This window comes from Triticum urartu, chromosome 6A (assembly GCF_056163025.1).
Source record: "Triticum urartu cultivar PI428250 chromosome 6A, HENAU_Tu73, whole genome shotgun sequence".
Classification (NCBI taxonomy): Eukaryota; Viridiplantae; Streptophyta; class Magnoliopsida; order Poales; family Poaceae; genus Triticum; species Triticum urartu.
In genome coordinates this window covers 502,019,440-502,038,860 of record NC_141878.1, presented here as the reverse complement: position 1 = coordinate 502,038,860, position 19,421 = coordinate 502,019,440, and the positions used below count along the sequence as shown (strand labels likewise).

Here is a 19,421-nt window from a genome sequence, read left to right as displayed (position 1 = left end):
CCCTTTTATAAAGAGGGTGAATATCAGGCGTCCCCCTCGTGGCCATTTGAGACTTACCTAAGATCTAGGAGTCATACCAACAAGCATGGTTGGGTTACCCACGTTGGTATTGATGAGAATCCCGTGATAAGGGGAACACGATCTCTGCTTTGACAAGACATGTCAAGAAACCGCCTCGCGTTATGTGCGGAGCTGGTTAAAGAAAAATGGTTCTAATAATTACCGGGCCGTGGCGTGATGTCATGCTGCCAAAACGTGTCAGCAGATTAGATTTGTGGAAATATTATTCTCTCTATGGTGGTATGTGGAACTTATTTTGCAGGGTCGGACACTATCCTTGTATTCAAACTCTTCCGTGGTGTATACGGAGGAGGAACCCGCCTTGCAATGCCGAAGACAATACTGCGCGCCGGACTCATCATCATTGAAGCCTGGTTCAGGGGCTACTGAGGGAGTCCTGGATTAGGGGGTCTCCGGACAGCCGAACTATATCCTTTGGCCGGACTGTTGGACTATGAAGATACAAGATTGAAGACTTCGTCCCGTGCCCGGATGGGACTCTACTTGGCGTGGAAGGCAAGCTAGGCGATACGGATATGGATATCTCCTCCTTTGTAACCGACCTTGTGTAACCCTAGCCCCCTCCGGCGTCTATAAAAACCGGAGGGTTTTAGTCCATAGGACAACATACAATCATACCATAGGCTAGCTTCTAGGGTTTAGCCTCTCTGATCTCGTGGTAGATCAACTCTTGTAATACTCATGTCATCAAGAACAATCAAGCAGGACATAGGGTATTACCTCCATCGAGAGGGCCCGAACCTGGGTAAAACATCGTGTCCCCTGCCTCCTGTTACCATCCGCCTTAGACGCACAGTTCGGGACCCCCTACCCGAGATCTGCCGGTTTTGACACCGACAATATCCTCACCAAAAATACGTCGGAACAACTCCCCCCGGAACACGACGACCGCAGAGTATTGACGGTCTTCGGGACTTTTGCTTCAAACAATCGGCGCAAAAGGGCACTCCGTGACCTTGCCGAAGTCTGTCAAGTCGTAACAATAAATCCTTGGAACGACATGGCCATAACTTTCAATGCTAGTGACGAACCAAAAACCCGGTCAGTCCGGGCACCAGCTGCCTTGGTCCTCAATCCAATTGTGGACGGTTTTCAACTCACCAAGGTGCTCATGGACGGCGGCAGCAGATTAAACCTCATCTACGAGGACACACTCAGTAAAATGGAAATAGACAGAAGCCGTATCGAGCAAAGTAGCACAACTTTCCGAGGAATTATTCCCAGTCGGGAGGCACGGTGCGCGGGAAAAATCACACTTGACATGGTATTCGGCACGCCAGAGAACTATCGGTCTGAAGAGATAACCTTCCAAGTGGCCCCTTTCAACAGTGGATACCACACCCTGTTGGGGTGAGATGCATTCACACGGTTTCAAGCCATACCTCATTACGGGTATATGAAGCCCAAAATGCCCGGGCCCAACGGTATTATCATTCTCGCTAGTGATCCGGATATAGCCATCCGCGCTGAAAACAAAACAGCCTCCCTGGCCCTCGAGGCACTCTCTGAGGCCCTTGCGGCCGAAGAGTAAACTTCGCTATGCTCGGCGGTGGATAGGGACGACGTAATCCTCGACAAGCGCTCCAAATCCACCTCCTTCAAACCAGCAGATGAAATAGTCAAATTTCAAGTCCATCCACCGGACCCAAAGAAGACAACCTCCATCGGTGCACAGCTGGACCCGATGGTGGACGCCGCACTACGAGCGTTCCTACGCGAGAACTGGGACATATTCGCCTGGCACCCTTCTGATATGCCAGGAATCCCACGCAGGTTGGCTGAGCACAGCCTCAATATATTGAAGGGATATAAGCCAGTTAAGCAAACACTACGGCGCTTTTTCGAACCCAAACGACAAGCTATGGGGGAGGAGATAGCCAAGCTAATTGAGGCCGGATTGATGAGAGAAATAAAACATCCGGACTAGCTAGCAAACCTTGTGATGGTGCCAAAGAAGGATAAATCCTGGCATTTGTGCGTCGATTTCAAAGACCTCAACAAAGCTTGCCCTAAGGATCCATTCCCCCTCCCCCGCATCGATCAAATTATTGATGCCACTGTAGGACACGACTCACTGTGTTTCCTCGACGCATATTCCGGATACCATCAAATTAAAGTGAAGGAATCTGACCAAGCCGCAACAACATTTATTACCCCATACGGGCCTTTCTGCTTCAACACTATGCCCTTTGGGCTCAAAAACACCGGTGCCACCTACCAACGCATGATTCAAACATGCATGGAGAAACAAATCGGCAAGACACTTGAAGCATATGTGGACAACGTCGTCATCAAGACTAAGCGCGTCGAGTCATTAATAGATGACTTACGTCTCACATTCGACAATCTCCGGACATATGACATTAAGCTCAATCTGAAAAAATGTGTTTTCGGCGTCCCCTCTTGAAAACTACTGGGCTTCATTGTTTCCAGTACAGGAATCGAGGCAAATCCAGCCAAAATCCGAGCTTTATCACAATTGGCTACACCAACAGACCTTAAACAGGTCCAAAAACTAGCTGGATGCATGGCAGCTTTAAGCCACTTTATCTCTAGACTAGGAGAAAAAGCATTGCCACTTTATCGACTTATCCGACGCACCGATCGCTTCGAGTGGACAGATGCAACAACGACCGGGGTGGAAGAAATAAAGGCTCTTTTAGCAAGCAACCCAATCCTAGCCGCGCCAAGCGTCAGCGAACCAATGTTATTATACATATGTGCAACACACCAGGTGGTGAGCGTAGTACTCGTCATCGAACGAGAGGAGGTCGGACACAATTCTTGCTCTAGAAGCCGGTATACTACGTATCCACTGTCCTAACTCCATGCAAATCCCGGTACCCTCATTATCAAAAGATATCATACGCGGTCTTCATGGCATCCCATAAGCTACGACACTATTTCCAAGAGTGCTCGATCACGGTGGTTTCCGAAGTTCCACTGAACGACATAATAAAAAAATCGCGACGCCACGGGCCGGATTGCCAAGTGGGCCATTGAGCTCCTTCCATTCGATATAACATATAAGCCACACCAGGCCATGAAATCCCAAGTACTAGAAGACTTCGACGCCGAATGGACAGAAGCCGAACTCCCTAAAGAGTACATCACATATTCCAACTGGGTCATGCACTTCGATGGTTCCAAAATGCTGGCGGGCTTAGGGGCGGGCGTTGTCTTAACATCCCCCACTGGAGATATAGTTCAGTGCGTACTCCAAATATTATACACAGACTCCAACAATGCAGCCGAATACGAGGCCTTATTGCATGGTCTTCAGATGGCTGTCTCCATGGGCATACAATGCCTGGAAGTGCGCGGGGACTCGAACCTCACGATATCTCAAATAAATGGAGATTTCGATGCCAAGGATCCAAAGATGGCGGCCTACCATAACGCCGTTCTCAAAATGTCGGCTCGGTTCGAGGGGCTCGAATTTCACCATGTGGCTTGAGAAAGTAATCAAGCGGTGGATGTCCTTGCTCGCATCGGCGCCAAGCGCGACCCCGTGCCACCTAACATCTTTTTGGAAAGGCTTTTCAAGCCATCCGTGGTGTGGCAAGTGGAGAGCGGCAACGTCAGTCCGGATCCGACCATAACCCCAGACTCCGAACATACCGATATCATCGGAGGCTCTGCCACCGAAATAACACCATCGACCCATCTTATCATGGCAGTCATCGTCACATGGACCGAACCCTTCTTGGCCTACCTCAATAGGCGAGAGCTCCCTGAGGATCAGAATGAGGCTCGCTGCATTGTTCGACATTCTAAAACTTATAAGGTCCACGAAGGAGAACTCTACAAGAAAAGCGCTATAGGAGTACTCCAAAGATGTATCTCCGAGGAAGAGGGGCGGCAGCTCTTGGCTGAAATTCATGCCGGTCTCGGTGGTCACCATGCCGTAGCTTGGGCCCTTGTAAGCAAGGCCTTCCGTACAGGTTTCTACTGGCCGACGGCCTGAGAAGATGCATAGGTCCTTATCCAACGTTGCGTCGGATGCCAGCTTTTCGCCAAGCAAAGCCATATGCCACACACTGCTCTACAAACAATCCCCATCACTTGGCCTTTCGTGGTCTGGGGGCTTGACATGGTTGGACCCCTTAAAGGAGGCAGCCATAAGAAAAAATATCTGCTAGTCATGGTAGATAAGTTCACTAAGTGGATAGAGGCCAAACCAGTTAAAACGGCCTAAGCTGGACCAGTGATAGACTTTCTATCCGGTGTTGTGCATCGTTACGGTGTCCCAGACAGCATCATCACCGACAACGGCTCTAATTTTACAGTCGGTGAGGTGAAAGCCTGGTGTGCTAATTTAGGCATTAAGCTCGATTACGCCTCCGTCTATCATCCGCAAACAAATGGCCAAGTAGAACGAGCCAATGGTCTTATTATGATCGGCATCAAACCCAGACTAGTGCGGTCTTTGAGAGAATCAGACAAGCACTGGGTTGAGGAGCTCGACTCTGTACTCTGGGGGCTACGGACCACACCCAATCGCACTATCGGATATACACCTTTCTTCATGGTGTACGGCGCAGAGGCTGGGTTACCCTGCGACATTATTCATGACTCACCTTGAGTGCGCATGTACGAAGAGAGAGAGGCCGAGCTTGATCGGCAGGACGGCTTAGATGCCCTGGAGGAGGAGCGCGACGTTGCAAAAGCCCGTTCCGCATTTTGTCAACAGCAGGCCCACAGATATCAAAGCAGAGAAGTAAGGGCCAAGACTTACAATGTTGGTGAACTCGTTCTACGCTTGCCGGAGAAGAAAAAGGACAAACTCAAGGCCAAGTGGGAGGGTCCCTTCATCATTGACGAAGTTCTCACTAGAGGGGCGTACCGCGTGCGTGATGCATCAGACAAACGCCTAGAACCGAACCCCTAGAATGCGGCCAGACTCCGAAGATTCTATGCCTAGCGCCGAACCCTTCGTTTGCTTCCTCCTCCCTATTGTTTACATTATTTTTTATCCTCTCTCTTCGCCCTCTTTTTTTAGCCTTAAAGCTTTTGTGCGGCTAAACCATACATCTATGACGTACGCATTCTCAAATGTGTACGTCCATTATACCTGGGGGCTTCTTCCACAGAAGCTTATTATTGTTATTTTTCGAGCATCAAGCTCATCACATATGCGTTTTTCCTCATATGTACCTTTTCTTCGCCATTATATGCATCGATATGACTTAAGTTTTGGCCAAGCTGGGTTGCCTGGCTCCTGTGCTTATGCCCTATGTTCCCGTCAGTTTGGTTAGGGCATAAAGGGAGCACCTCTGCGATTGTTATTGCCAGGTCATCCGGATGTGTACCTTAGACTGGGTGAAGCCGAAAGCTAGCGTTCTTAAGGGAATATTCGGTCGGCAGACTAAAGATGTTTTACATTTCTTCTACTATGAACCCCCATATGTTACCTATACTGTGATGTTTTCAATCATAGTTCGGACATGCATATTAACACATGCACACCCCAGGGAAAGGAACCCTTAAAGGAACTATCTGGAATATGTTTCTTACAATCACAATGTAATATAACATAGCTAGCCGGATACAACTTGTCTGTTCAAGCAACTATGACCCCTATGCATGGTTTCCACGCATACCCCGGTCTATTTTACCGCTCGAGTATTCGGAAACACTCCGCACCTTCGGGTCCAGAGGTCGAAGTGAAATGGTCGGCCATGACAATCGTTTTACAATCCAGCTAGGAACAAATATATTAAGGAAAGTACATAGTCACTTGGACTCAAAAACTTCCTCCTCTATACCGTCCAGCAGGTTGTCTAGCTTACAATCCTATTGGGAATATTTGGCAGCTACTTCTACTTGGTCATATACCAAATTAACGGGAATTTCTTTCCCATCTGACCCTAGCGGTCCGACCCGGGCCATATGATTCGGATCAAGCTTGGTATACCGTGTTTTTACCATGGCCCAGGCCTCTTGCGCACCTTCTCGGCAGGCTGATATCTTCCATAATCGAATACGCCGCCGTGCCCCTTTGAACAGCACCATGAGCTCCGCCATACCTCCTGGAGGAGAGGCGAATGGCTATAAAGCCTTGGCAACACTGCGCATCGCCTGCCGAACTCGCTCGTGCATCTGGGATAGCTCTTGTAGCAGGTCGCCTTGAGATCCGGGCATTTCTTCCTCGGGATGGCCAGTCAGCATACCTGTAGACATAAATCTGTTAGTTTCGGCCCTCGCCGAATTATAGGGAGGAAAGTTTGAAAAACATACTGAATATGCCGCCTTGTAGCCTCCTATTCTCGTTGACGGCGTCAGCTAGTTGGCCTCAAACATCTTTTAGTTCTTCGCCCAGTTGGGCATGGGAATCCTGCAGCTTGTTGCTTTCATCCCCGACCCGCGTCAGCACATGTTCGGCTTTCACATGTTGCCTTTTGGCATCTTGTTCACCAGCCTGGGCATCCTTCAGTTTCTCTCTCAGTTGCTCTACTGATTCTGTCAGCAGAAACACAACAGTGTTAATATAACTGGTGTATGAATATACTTCTTTCTGCTGGGGAGAAACATTACCAGGTGGTGCCTCCTTGGATTTTTCCAATTCGGTGGTAGCCGCAGTTAGTTGAGTCCGACATTTTTCTAACTCTTGAGACAGCAGGCTATTCTTCTCCATAAGTGCCTGATTATACAATGATCCTTAAATCAGTTATATCACCTGCTTTAAGTCTCGGGGGCTACTGGTCTATGATTATTAAATCTACACTTACCCGCATATCTTTTAGATGCTGGTCCGTGGCTCTGGCAAGCCCATCTCAAGTAGCTCGGATGTACACATCGACCGAGCCGAAGGCATCGAATGCCTCCCTTGAAAAGTCGGGGTCACGGAGAGTGGCCCTCCGACGATGATGATTCATGGCACTCTCCACTTCAGAGTTCATGACGGACATATCATCCGAATCCTCTGCGGAAGGACAGTTTGGCGCCACTCCCGTGTCAGCCCCCGTCCTTAGGGCAGGGTCTGGAACCTGACTAGTAGAGGCACGACCGGCAGGATCTCCGGACATAGTCCGGCGAACACTTTTCCTGATAGAATGCGGCGAATGGCATCATGATTTGATGTGGCGATCAGGAGATCTATTTTCAAAAAGAAATTCTTACCTCTTTGATGAAGGTTCTGCTGTATTGTCGTTTTCCTTTCTCTTCGAAGACGTGCTCGGCGTGGGCGCCGCTCTCATCGGAGATGCTTCTGGTACACGTTGTGACGTCGAGCGCCTCCCCTTTGGAACACGAAATAGTGCGGTGGGAGAGGCATAATAAGGAAACTCTTTCGAAAAAGGAGTCTCTTAAGTTACTTACATGCGAAGTAGGGAGGAGCCGGGATAATTGGCGATGATAGGTACTTCCGTACCATCGTAGCTCGTCTGATAGAATACTCCATTCTCGAGCTCCACAAATATGTCCGGATCTTCTTCGAATCCGGGGTCAAGTTCCCGGTTGTGACCCTCCGGCTGGAGGCGGGGCTATGGATCCCCTCGGTAGCCTTCCGCCATTCCTGTTGCGGGTGGATAGGTTACTATCCATCAAAAATGATTCAGGGAGAGGAGTAAAATGGTGGGATTGGAGCTCACCCAGCTAGGAGGATTATACATGGAAAATCCATCTCGACACTGGAGACGGGTAAACTCCTCCTTCTCCCCTTTGTATAGTTCGGCCAATATTTTGGTCAAGGCGGCAGGGGTTTTCGGACCTTTCCGACCATAGCGTGAGGCGTCATCTTCCCCATTATAGTGCCACATGGGAAGCCCTCTGTATTGGAGTGGTTGGACCCCCCGCATTATGGAGATCGCCATTACCTCGATTATTGATAATCTGGACTGGGCGAGCATCTTAATCTTGCCCATCAACTGACCGAATTACGCGCTATCCTCCTCCTCGAGGCTCTGAGGGTGCCAACTATGGCGTTTCTTCAATGGAGCACTTGAAAATTCGGGGAGACCCATTCGGACTGGGTCAGGAAGAGCGACGTTGTCGATATAGAACCATTCGGAAGGCCACTCTTCGGAAGCCTTCTTCGGCGTGCCAGACAGGTATCCGGTCCCGACGATGCGCCATACCTCGGCTCCTCCCACTTTGAATATTGATCCCCCTTGATTATGAGGGACAAGGCAGAACATTTTTCTCCATAATTCAAAATGGGCCTCACATCCCAGGAATAGCTCGCATAGAGCAACGTAAGCCGTGATGTGCAGGATGGAGGCGGGAGTGAAACCGTGCAGTTGGAGGCCATAATACTCTAGAGGTCCTCGGAGGAAGGGATGAATTGGAAATCCGATGGCTCTTAGCAAGAAGGGAACGAAGCATACTCGTTCCCCCTGGACGGATTGGGGAAATTCTCCGCCTGAACCCCGCCATTGAAGGATGTCAATCCTGCTCAGCCGGGGACCAGATCCGTGGGAGGAAGGAAGCCCTGTTTTTGCAGCTTCGTCAGCTGACCGTGAGATACAGAACATCTCTCCCAATCACCTTTTTCGGAGCCGTGGGGACGAGAGGGAGAGCTGGGAGCACTAGCCATGTTGGAGTGGTTCCTCCTAGTGAGCTCTGAGAATTTTTTCGCAGGGTGTGGAATGGATCTGAGATCTATTCCCTTTAAATAGGCACCTCTCTTGTATGGTCAGGGTGGTATGTGCAAAAATACCCCAACCTCTCGTATTCTTTCGCCATGTGGAAGCCAAAGTCAGAAAGGCGTGGAAGCCGATGGGCGAGACATTAAATGGGAAAGCCGAATACCGCTCTTTAAGTCAGGGACTTTAAAGCAATCGGAGGGGGAACCCGCGTTGCAATGCCGAAGACAATCTGCGCGCCGGACACCTCGTCATTGAAGTCTGGTTATGGGGCTACTGAGGGTGTCATGGACTAAGGGGTCCTCGGGCAGCCGGCCTGTTGACATGGGCCGGACTATTGGGCCATGAAGATACCAGATAGAAGACTTTCTCCCATGTCCGGATAGGACTCACCTTCGCGTAGACGGCAAGCTAGGTGGCCGGATGTACTATTCCCTTTCTATGCAACCGACTTTGTACAACCCTAATTCCCTCCAGTGTCTATATAAACCGGAGGGTTTAGTCCATAGAGGCAATCATAATCATATAGACTAGACTTGTACGGTTTTAGACATTATGATCTCGTGTTAGATCAACTCTTGTAACCCCTATACTGATCAATATTAATCTAGCAGGACGTAGGGTTTTACCTCCATCGAGAGGGCCCGAACCTGGGTAAACATTGTGTTCCCTTTCTCCTATTACCATCAACCTCAGACGCACAGTTCGGGACCCCCTACCTGAGATCCGCCGGTTTTGACATCGACACCCCTCCTTATATAAGTTGAAGGGGTGGGTTGCATGACTAATCCTAGTAGGATTAGGATTACTCCATTACATGTAGAGTCCTAGTCTTGCTTCCTTTGTAAGGGAATATTCTATATGCTTTCCTCTTAAGCCGACCCACCATAGCTTGAGCCGGACTTCCATGAACCGCCTTCTGGGCCACTCGGTCTTGTTGCTCCTCTGACCCGCCTGCCGGGTCACCAATGAGTCACCTGATTCGGCCGGGTCATCAGTGAGTGGAGAGATCCGGGCGGGTCACTTCGTGAGTCGCCAATCCTCCGACGGGTTACCAATGAAACACCAAGTCCCAGCCAGGTCATACCGCGGGGTATATCCCCGACACTTTCCTAGTGGACAAAGACACTTGTCTCCACTGTAAGAAGACCGTGCATTACAAGAAAGACTGCCCTGATTGGCTGAAGTCCTTAATGGAAAAAGCAAGGTAACAACATTTTTTCCTTAGTTAATGAATCCTTGTACACACAGTTTTCGAAATCTACTTGGTGGATTGACTCAGGAGCAACTGTTCATGTTGCAAATTGTTCACAGGGATTCCATTCGACCCGGACTACGCTAAGAAGAGAGAGAGGCATTGAAGTAGCAAATGGAATTCAAGCGGAAGTTGAAGTTGTCGACGACATATCCTTGGTGTTAGCTGATGGATTCAAGCTTCTACTTAGAGATGTTCTTTATGTTCCTTCATGTAATAGAAACTTAATTAGCGTTTCATGTTTGGACAAAGATAATTATGTGCTATTTTGGACATGGCAAGTGTGCCATATGGTATAATAATGCTTATATGGGTGATGCTTTACTACACGATGAGCTTTATTTGTTATCACTTCATGAAAAAGTTTATTCTGTATGCAATGTGAAAGAACATGTTTCGGCGTGAATAAAGAACAAAAGAAAAGAAAGAGAACATTCGACTCATCGAAATTATGGCACTGTCGCTTGGGCCATATTTCAAAGGGGGGAATAGAAAGATTAGTCAAAAGTGAAATTCTTCCGTCGTTAGAATTCTCAGACTTAGAACAATGCGTAGATTGCATTAAAGGAAAGTATATAAAACAAATCAAAAAGGTGCAATCCATAGCACAAGCACACTAGAAATCATCCACACTGACATTTCTGGACCATTTCCGGTAAAAAGTGTGGATGTATATGACTCATTCATAACATTCACAGATGATCACTCTCGCTATGGTTATATTTATCCAATCAAAGAAAGATCGGAAGTGTTGGATAAATTTAAAATATTCAAATCCGAAGTTGAAAATCAGCATGATAAAAGAATAAAGATAGTAAGGTCCGACCGTGGGGGAGAATACTACGGTCGGCACACTCCATATGGCCAAGTCCCTGGACCTTTTGGAAAGTTCTTGCAGGAGACTGGCATAGTAGCCCAGTATTCAATGCCGGGCGAGCCTCAACAAAATGGAGTAGCTGAAAGGCGCAATCGTACACTTATGGATATGGTGTGTATCATGATGAGTTATTCCAACTCGCCACTGGGATTATGGATGGAGGCGCTTAAAACCACCATTCACATTCTCAATAGAGTACCAAGCAAGTCGGTGTCCAAAACACCGTACGAGCTATGGACAGGAAGGGTGCCCTCCCTACAACACTTCAGGCTGTGGGGGTGCCCTGCTGAGGCCAAAATGTTTAATCCAAACATTGCAAAGTTAGATCCCAAAACAGTGAGTTGCCACTTCATTGGCTATCCAGACAGATCAAAGGGTTTTTGTTTCTACTGCCCAGACAGATATACAAAGTCTGTAGAAACAAGACATGCAGTCTTCTTAGAGGACGAAATCATGAGGGCGAGCTTGGTAGCTCGGAAAATTGATCTTGAGAAGAAGAGGGTGCATGCACCTAATATGATGATTTAGGAGCCATTTTTCTCACTACCAGTTGCAACTCCACCCATGACAGCTATGGGAGTAGACCCGGAACCTGTCCGTCAGGAGCCGAATGAACCCGTTGTTGAGCATGAAAGGGAGGTGCAGCAGCAAATTTTACAAGAAGTGCCAGATGTTGAGGCACAGAATGTGCCAGAAACTGAGGCCCTTAGAAGGTCTACAAGACCAAGAAAGTCAGCTATTTCTACTGACTTTAAAGTTTATAACACAGAAATGGTTCATATGGAAAAAGATCCCAACTCATATGAAGAAGTCACGAGAAGCCCTCATTCATCGAAGTGGGTGAATGCAATGGAAGACGAGATGAAATCAATGAGTTCCAAAGATGTTTGGGACTTAGAGGAAATTCCTAAAGGAGCCAAAACAGTAGGCTGTAAATGGGTCTACAAAATTAAGTATGACTCTAAAGGGAATGTAGAAAAGTATAAAGCACGACTCGTGGCAAAAGGATTTACAAATAGAGAAGGGATAGATTACAATGAGACATTTGCTCCAGTCTCATGTAAGGATTCCTTCAGAATCAGAATGGCATTAGTTGCTCATTTTGATTTAGAGTTACATCAAATGGACGTTAAGACGGCATTTCTGAATGGTGATTTAAAAGAAAAGGTCTACATGAAACAACCCAAGGGTTTTATCATGGAAGGCAAGGAAAATATGGGATGCCGCCTGTCGTGGGTTTGTCACGGCAGATGTCCTCGTGAAAGGACTTAGTCGTGGAGCCATCGCAACGGGTTAGCTTAAAGGGGTTAAACCGGACAAGGGGACACGTGAGTTTATACTAGTTCGGCCCCTTCTTTGAAGGTAAAAGCCTACGTCTAGTTGTGATTGGTATTGCTAGGGTTTCGAAGGCCAGGGAGCGAATCCGCTTTGTCTGGCTCTCGAGTTGTTGTTGTCTGTTTCTAAACCGCGGCCGGGTCGTCCCTTTATATACATAGGTTGACGCCCGCCGGGCTACAGAGTCCCGAAGCCGGATTATAAACGTATCCGATTCGGCCTCTCTCTTTCTATCTTACTATACAAGTTACATGACTAGGCCGATTTACATTTACAGACTGTAACCCGCCTTTGGGCCCTCCGTAAAGCGCCATCATCTTTACATCTTCATGGGCTTCTAATCTTCAAAGAGTCAACCCGGCTACATAAGGCCGGTTTACCTCCAGTAATAATATCCCCAACATTAGGCCCCAGATTGGTTTGAACTTGTTCATGTCAATCTTCCACACTTTAGAAAAAATCTTCTCTCTTATCTTCATTTTTGATCTTGTAAACCGCCGTGACGTCATACTTCAAAATTACGATGAACCGCCCTGACGTCATCCATCCGTTGATGTCAGAGATTTCCTTCATTTAATATATATCCAGTCATCGAGGCGACACCTTTATTAACTTATCCATTTTTTGGGCTCCTCGATTCCCGTACTTTCCATTTTATCACTTCGCCTTATAAATAGGACCGAGGGGTCATTTTCACCATTTCCCCCCGTGCCTCTTCACGTCATCTTCCTCGCGCCGCTCAGCCTCTGGAGCTCCGCCGCCACCGTCGACCGTTGCCTCTGCTCCGACCTTGGCTGCTGCATCACCCTGAACGCACCAGAATACTGCGGCGCCCTTCCGCTTCCTCACCAGCTCCGGTAAGTTCTCTGCTTTTTTCACCATAGATCTGTTCTAGGGTTTCAACATTCTTCGCAGTTCTTCCGAAGTTCATCAGTGCTATTCTTCCCTGTTCTTCCTTTAATAGATGGACACTTCATGCTTGATGCATCTCTTCTCGTAGCTTACCTACCATGGTCATCACAAATCCTGATGCGCAAAGAACCGATCTAGTCTGTCAAAAATTGCTTCAGTTCTGCACCCCTTCAAGATCCAATTATTCTTGCTTTTCTGTCTTATCTTTAGATCCGAAAGTTTTATACATCACTGTGAGATCTGTTTCTATGTTCCTGTGAGATCCGTTTCTCCTCGCACCAATGTAAGCGGTTTAACATTGTATAAATAGTCTATGCCATTAGCCCTTTGATAAACCGGAAGAGCATGTTACCTTCATAATTATACTCCGGTTTAACAGTGTCTGATCAACCCTGTGCTAGCATTACCTTTCTCTCTCATTATACTAGTCTCTGGGTTGTACCATTTATCATATCAGCATGTTTCTTACTCCCTTGTCTCTTGTGTATAATCATGCGTAATTTATAAACCGGCCTTTCATTTTCAGTTTGTTTGCTTTGCAATGACCAAACAATTCACTGCCTGCAACTGGGCTCGTTCCTGGGTTACTGAGGCTCAATTGAATGAGATGGTTAGCATCGGCTCTCTGCCTAAGAAAACTGAGATCAAATGGCGAGTTCCAGGAACAGAGAATCCTCGAACCCCAAGACAAGGCGAGGTGGTAATCTTTGTTGACCATATAGGCCGTGGTTTCAAACCGCCAGGGTCAAAATTTTATCGAGATGTGCTTGCCAGTTTCCAACTGCATCCACAAGATATTGGTCCCAACTCAGTCTCCAACTTATGCAATTTCCATGTCTTGTGTGAAGTCTATTTACAAGAAGAACCAACTGCAGAATTGTTCCGGGATTTCTTTCACTTAAACCGGCGCACAGAGTTTGTGAATGGCCCGAACACAGAGCTTGGTGGTGTCTCGATTCAAAAGCGGAAAGAAGTGGAATTTCCTCATGCCAAACACCATAGCCACCCAAAGGAATGGAACCAAACATGGTTCTATTGCAGAGACACTTCGCCTGAGGATGAAAATCCCCTCCCCGGCTTCCGTGATCATAGATTATCCAATACTCACCCAATGCCACAACGCCTGAGCTCTTCAGAAAGGGAAAAATACGCTCCCCAAATCGCCAAGCTCCGGGCCTTTATGGCAAATGGTTTAACAGGTGTGGATTTTGTACGCTGTTGGATATCCTGGAGTATCTTGCCGCTAAGCCGGCGTCCCGGTTTAATGTGCGAATATACCGGTGAAGTTGACGATCCTCAACGCCACTGCAACATCCAATTATCTAAGGAAGAAGTTACTGAAGGTGTAAAGAAAATTTTGAATGAATCGAAACTGGTCTGTAGTCAAACCGGTCTGAGTCCCTTCTATACCAACAACAAACCGCCTGCTGTAAGCATTACACTTCCTATTCATCTCTAATATCTTTAACTTATACAAGCTGTAACCCTTCTTCTTTATATATATATATATATAGGGTGATGACCCTTTCTGGAAACGGAAATCCATAGAGAAAGTGGCAAAGCGAACTGGAGACAAAGTGGTCAAACCAACCCGCCTGAAGACCAAAGCCGTAAAACAGACGTCAAAGCGGAAAACGGCTGACCGGATTAATATGGAACTTGATGAAGATATTGATGACCCATAAGTTGAGGTAGAACTTGACTCACTTGGATCTCTTTTTATGCATCTTGTTAACAATGATCTTCCTCAGGAGGAGGCAGAAGCTAGTCAGGCTGATGACGTAGAGGTAATTACTCTTTCCTCCGGTTCAGACTCTATGCCAACACAAAAAACTCGCCAAGCAATCCGGAAAGTAAGCTTTTCTCATCCTCTTGCTCACTTGGATCCAACATTTATTTTGAAGACTCAACAACATGAAGCTCGCCGGACAACCTGGCACAGTGGCCAACAGGTCACCTCTACCGGTTTACCTGATACTCTGGTTCGGAAGCGCCTGTCTGAGGTCTCTCCTACTTCTGACCATTCTTACCCCAAGGCAGGTTATTTCAGACAGCCTCTTGATCTGTCCGATTCAAATTACCAGTTGACACCTCCTTCCTCTTCTGGTGAATCGACAGCAACTCAACCCCCCCTTTGAAAACTGTGGCCGGGTGAGTTATGAAAAACCTTTCCTTTCAATGCGCCCTGCATATTTTGAATAGGATGTTAATCCTTTTTTATTCTGTTTGCAGGGCCAAAGCCAGACCCAGCAAGAAAGCTCCGGTCACCAATTCGCCAGAAGACCCTGTTGCCGAAGAAGAAGAACCAAGAGGTGAACCGGAGCAGACTGGTGAACCGGAAAGCCTCCATCCTGAAACAACTTTTGATGATCCGCCCCTTGACGGCCAACATACTGACGAACCAACAGATGCTGAGCCTGCCGCCCCTGATACTGAACCGGCAGAACCAAACCGGGCTAATCCAATGAAAGACACTGAAATTCCATCATCATCCACCAAAAATACTGAAGGCCAAGGTGATGACGTTATTATTACTAGAATAGGCCATAGCTCTCGTGGTCATCCCATCATTTTGGCTCAGCATAGTGCCAAAGAAGAGCAAATTGCCAGGGATAAAGGTAAATGGAGTAGCGACTTATCAAACTATGCTCATCTTAACGTTGATGAGCTTCATTCCAGCTTCTTGAACCATCTGCACTCAAACCGGGATTATGAAGCCGATTTGGTGAATTTGATGAAAGAACGATATGAGGTAAATGCTTCTCCCTTGTACATTGATTTATAGCTGAAATACTATTCTAAGTAGCCTCCAAGAGCTGTTTTATGATTGTTAATCATAAACCGGGTCTTTGTAACACTTCAAGCATCCCATCATTGATCCTTGCAAAGGCGTGTCCTCAATCATAGATAAGACTCATGTTTGAAAAAAATAGATAACGTTCTGCAGCATAGCCCCCAAAGGCCGGTTTAACTTGGCAAGTTAATCCGGTTTTTAATCCACACCGCCGGTTTAAAACAAACATACATTAGCCCCCAAGTGTCAAGGATAATGCTTGCATTGTTCTGGAGACTTGTATAGAGGGTAGTATTTGAGAGCAAATAGGCATTAGCCCCCAAGTATGAAGTGGATAACTTGTTATATGCTTTATACTTAGTGCATAAATATGTTGTTTTGTTGAATATACCTTCAATGTTGCAGGCTGAACTGAGAAGCAAAGATGCCCAAAACTCTGACTTGCAAGAAAATGTGAAGTCTCAACAAGCCGAAGCTGCAAAAGCCAAAGAGGAGCTGACGCAGGCCCTGGCCGGAATGGAAAAATTAAAAGAATCCTTCAACCAAGATCGTGCTGAATGGGAAACCGAAAAAGCCGGTTTGACCAAAAGATCTGTAGATGCCGAGGAAGCCCTGAAACCGGTGGTTGAAGAACTAGCCGGTTTGAAGCGCCAAATCAACGCTATGACCTCTGATATCTTTGGTAAGTGTCTGCTTATGTATGTTGTACCAGTCAATGAATCTTAAAACTAACCAAAATGTTGATAAAATCTTTGGCAGGAACCCAGATCACTCATCTTGGTGCAGATATGCGGATGAAGCTCAAAGCGGCATATACATTGGTTGAGCAGCTATACTCTGGATCTCAGCGAGCCATTAGTACAGCGGCTTATAACAAACCGGTGCCAACATTGATTAAGGAGACCCTTGAGAAGCTGGGCATGTTGTCGACGCGTATTGTCGAGTTGAAAAGAGCCGCTGCGAGAGCAGGAGCATTAACCGCCCTTATTCGAGCCAAGGCCTGGATTCCAGACCTTGAAGCGGAGGATATCATTAAAGGATATCCAGGCATTAAAGAAGACGGTTCAAACTTTGACAATGATGATCTTCGGAGGATGACCAAACAGATGCGGCCAGCGGCCAGCAAATTGGCTGAGGACACCGATTTGTCCCATTTTCAACCGTTTTATGATGCAGAAGGGAAAAGACAGCCGGCCGATATCCATGAAGTCGAAGAACTTGTGCCTCCGATTCGTAAGCACACTTATGCTCCTGATATTAACCCTTCTGATCTTATCCATGAGGAAGTAGTGTTCCAAGATTTAACTGGAATCGATTGGTCAACGGCTGATTTCCAGCGGCTGGGGAGGGATGAAGAAGTGCCGACACCAACTGATCCGCAACCGTCAAACCGTCGTGATGAAGAGTCCTGATCCGGTCGCCGGTTTATATGGCTACTGTGAAAAACAATGGCACTGTTTGAACCGCTTTGAAGCTTCATGTAATCGGATAGCTGAAACTTTGTTTATCTGCCATGCCATCGAGCATGTTTCATAACGCTTTGTGACAATCTGTGCCACCCTTCGGGATATCTTTTATGCATAGCCTATGATGACTTGCCTTCCTGGGTCCAAAAAACTTAAAAGTGTCTAGCGGTTTACCGCTAAACATGTCATAATATCCAAGAAGTATATAGTACTTTAGCTGAATAATCAAGTGTTTGTACAAAAAATAATGTACAGAACATACCTAATTGATTGACCAAACGTGTATACAGCAAAGGTGTTTAACACCAACCCGATACGTTTGATAATTTCATCTTCATAATGCTGGTCTATCTATTAAACCGGACCGGTATAACTACCGGATTTTCTTGATAACACTGGTGATTTAGTCAAACCAGACCGGGTCAATGACCACCGGTTTATAATTGATCATGTGCCAACAACTGGTGGTTGGAAAGCAAAACGGGTCAAGGACGCCGGTTTATCAAAAAATACTTATGATTGTCAACAAACAAAATTCAAATAGGAAAATATGCGAGGCTTTTTACGAGCTGCCAGGCTCCAAATCGAGGCTTTTCATGGGCTGCCAGGCCTCTGAGTTAAACCATTTAACAAAGCCTTTTAAGATGGGCCTCCAATTAACCAACCATCATTTTAACTATGACAAGTTCAGGGTCTGTAAAAGATTGACTTGTCAAACGTTCGATGGGTCATGCCAGGATTACCTGGATAGGAGTGGCTTACTTGATGAAGGCAGGTTAACCCGGGGTTTTAGGTGAATACACCAGGCATCCAAGCCATGGCTTGATAGCCAATTACGAGGGTCCTTTCAAACTCTTTGTTGCTTTGCAAAAAAAGAGCCCCCAAGTAACTTTGTGAGCGATGCTCAGCGTGTGCCTATGTTTGAGTTTGTACTGTGTACAATACTCTCTTTGGCTCCACAAATTTTTCCTTGTGTGGCTGAAATGCCTATCAAGAGGTGTAGCTGTGGTTCAAACATGACCAAGCCCCCTAGTGATTTTCTTTATCTTTATGCAGCTGCTAAAGCCGGTTTAACAAAGACTTCGCTTTAACCGTTAACTTGTAAAAGCACACATATGATATAAGAAAGAACAGATACCCCGCTTATAACGGAGGCTCCGGTTTATTATATGGTATATACACTGTCATAAATATGTACAGGTGAAGAGCCTATGGCTTCAAGTATAGTAAGGCCGAAGGAGAGCTATGTTCCATGGCCGCTTTGTCTCCTCCATCGATTGACGTGAGTCTTCATGCTCTCGAACATCAATGAGGTAGTAGGATCCGTTGTGCAGATTTTTGCTGACCATAAAGGGTCCTTCCCAAGGAGGGGATAACTTGTGCATATCAGTCTGATCCCGGATGAGCCGGAGCACCAAATCACCTTCTTGAAAGGTTCTAGTTTTAACCCGACGGCTGTGATAACGTCGAAGATCTTGTTGATAGATCGCCGAACGTGCTTCTGCAAGATCCCGCTCTTCATCCAACAGGTCCAGAGAATCCTGACGTGCCTTCTCATTATCAGCTTCAACATAAGCTGCCACACAGGGCGAATCGTGACGGATGTCACTGGGAAGAACCGCTTCTGCTCCATAAACCATGAAGAAAGGCGTGTAACCCGTAGACCTATTGGGTGTGGTGTCGATGCTCCATAACACAGAAGGTAGCTCCTCGACCCAACAACCCGGCATCCTCTTTAAGGGAACCATAAGCCTTGGTTTGATACCCCGTAGAATTTCTTGATTTGCCCTTTCCGCTTGACCATTTGATTGGGGGTGAGCCACTGATGCTAGATCAAGCGGGATGTGCTCACGTTGATAGAATTCTTCCATCTCTCCTTTTGATAAGTTAGTACCATTATCTGTTATAATGCTATGTGGAAAGCCAAACCGGAATATCACCTTTTTGATTAATTGAACCGTCGTGGCTGCATCACACTTGCTGACTGGCTCTGCCTCTACCCATTTAGTGAATTTATCAACTGGTACTAACAGATGGGTCTTCTTGTCCTTGGAGTGCTTGAAGGGTCCAACCATATCCAGCCCCCAAGTTGCAAACGGCCACGTAATTGGAATCA

At 46.7% G+C, this 19,421-nt stretch overlaps 1 protein-coding gene across 1 annotated transcript in view; it reads left to right on the top strand.

The window, feature by feature from the left end:
• LOC147965901 (uncharacterized) overlaps positions 1-10,027 on the top strand; it is a 53,767-nt gene extending 43,740 nt beyond the window's left edge. Inside the window, exons 2-3 of the mRNA XM_087527925.1 lie at positions 9,774-9,868; positions 9,977-10,027. Of these exons, the coding sequence (XP_087384051.1) occupies positions 9,774-9,868; positions 9,977-10,027 (146 nt within the window). The remainder of the gene's footprint in view (positions 1-9,773; positions 9,869-9,976) is intronic.
• Positions 10,028-19,421: the final 9,394 nt, after the last annotated feature.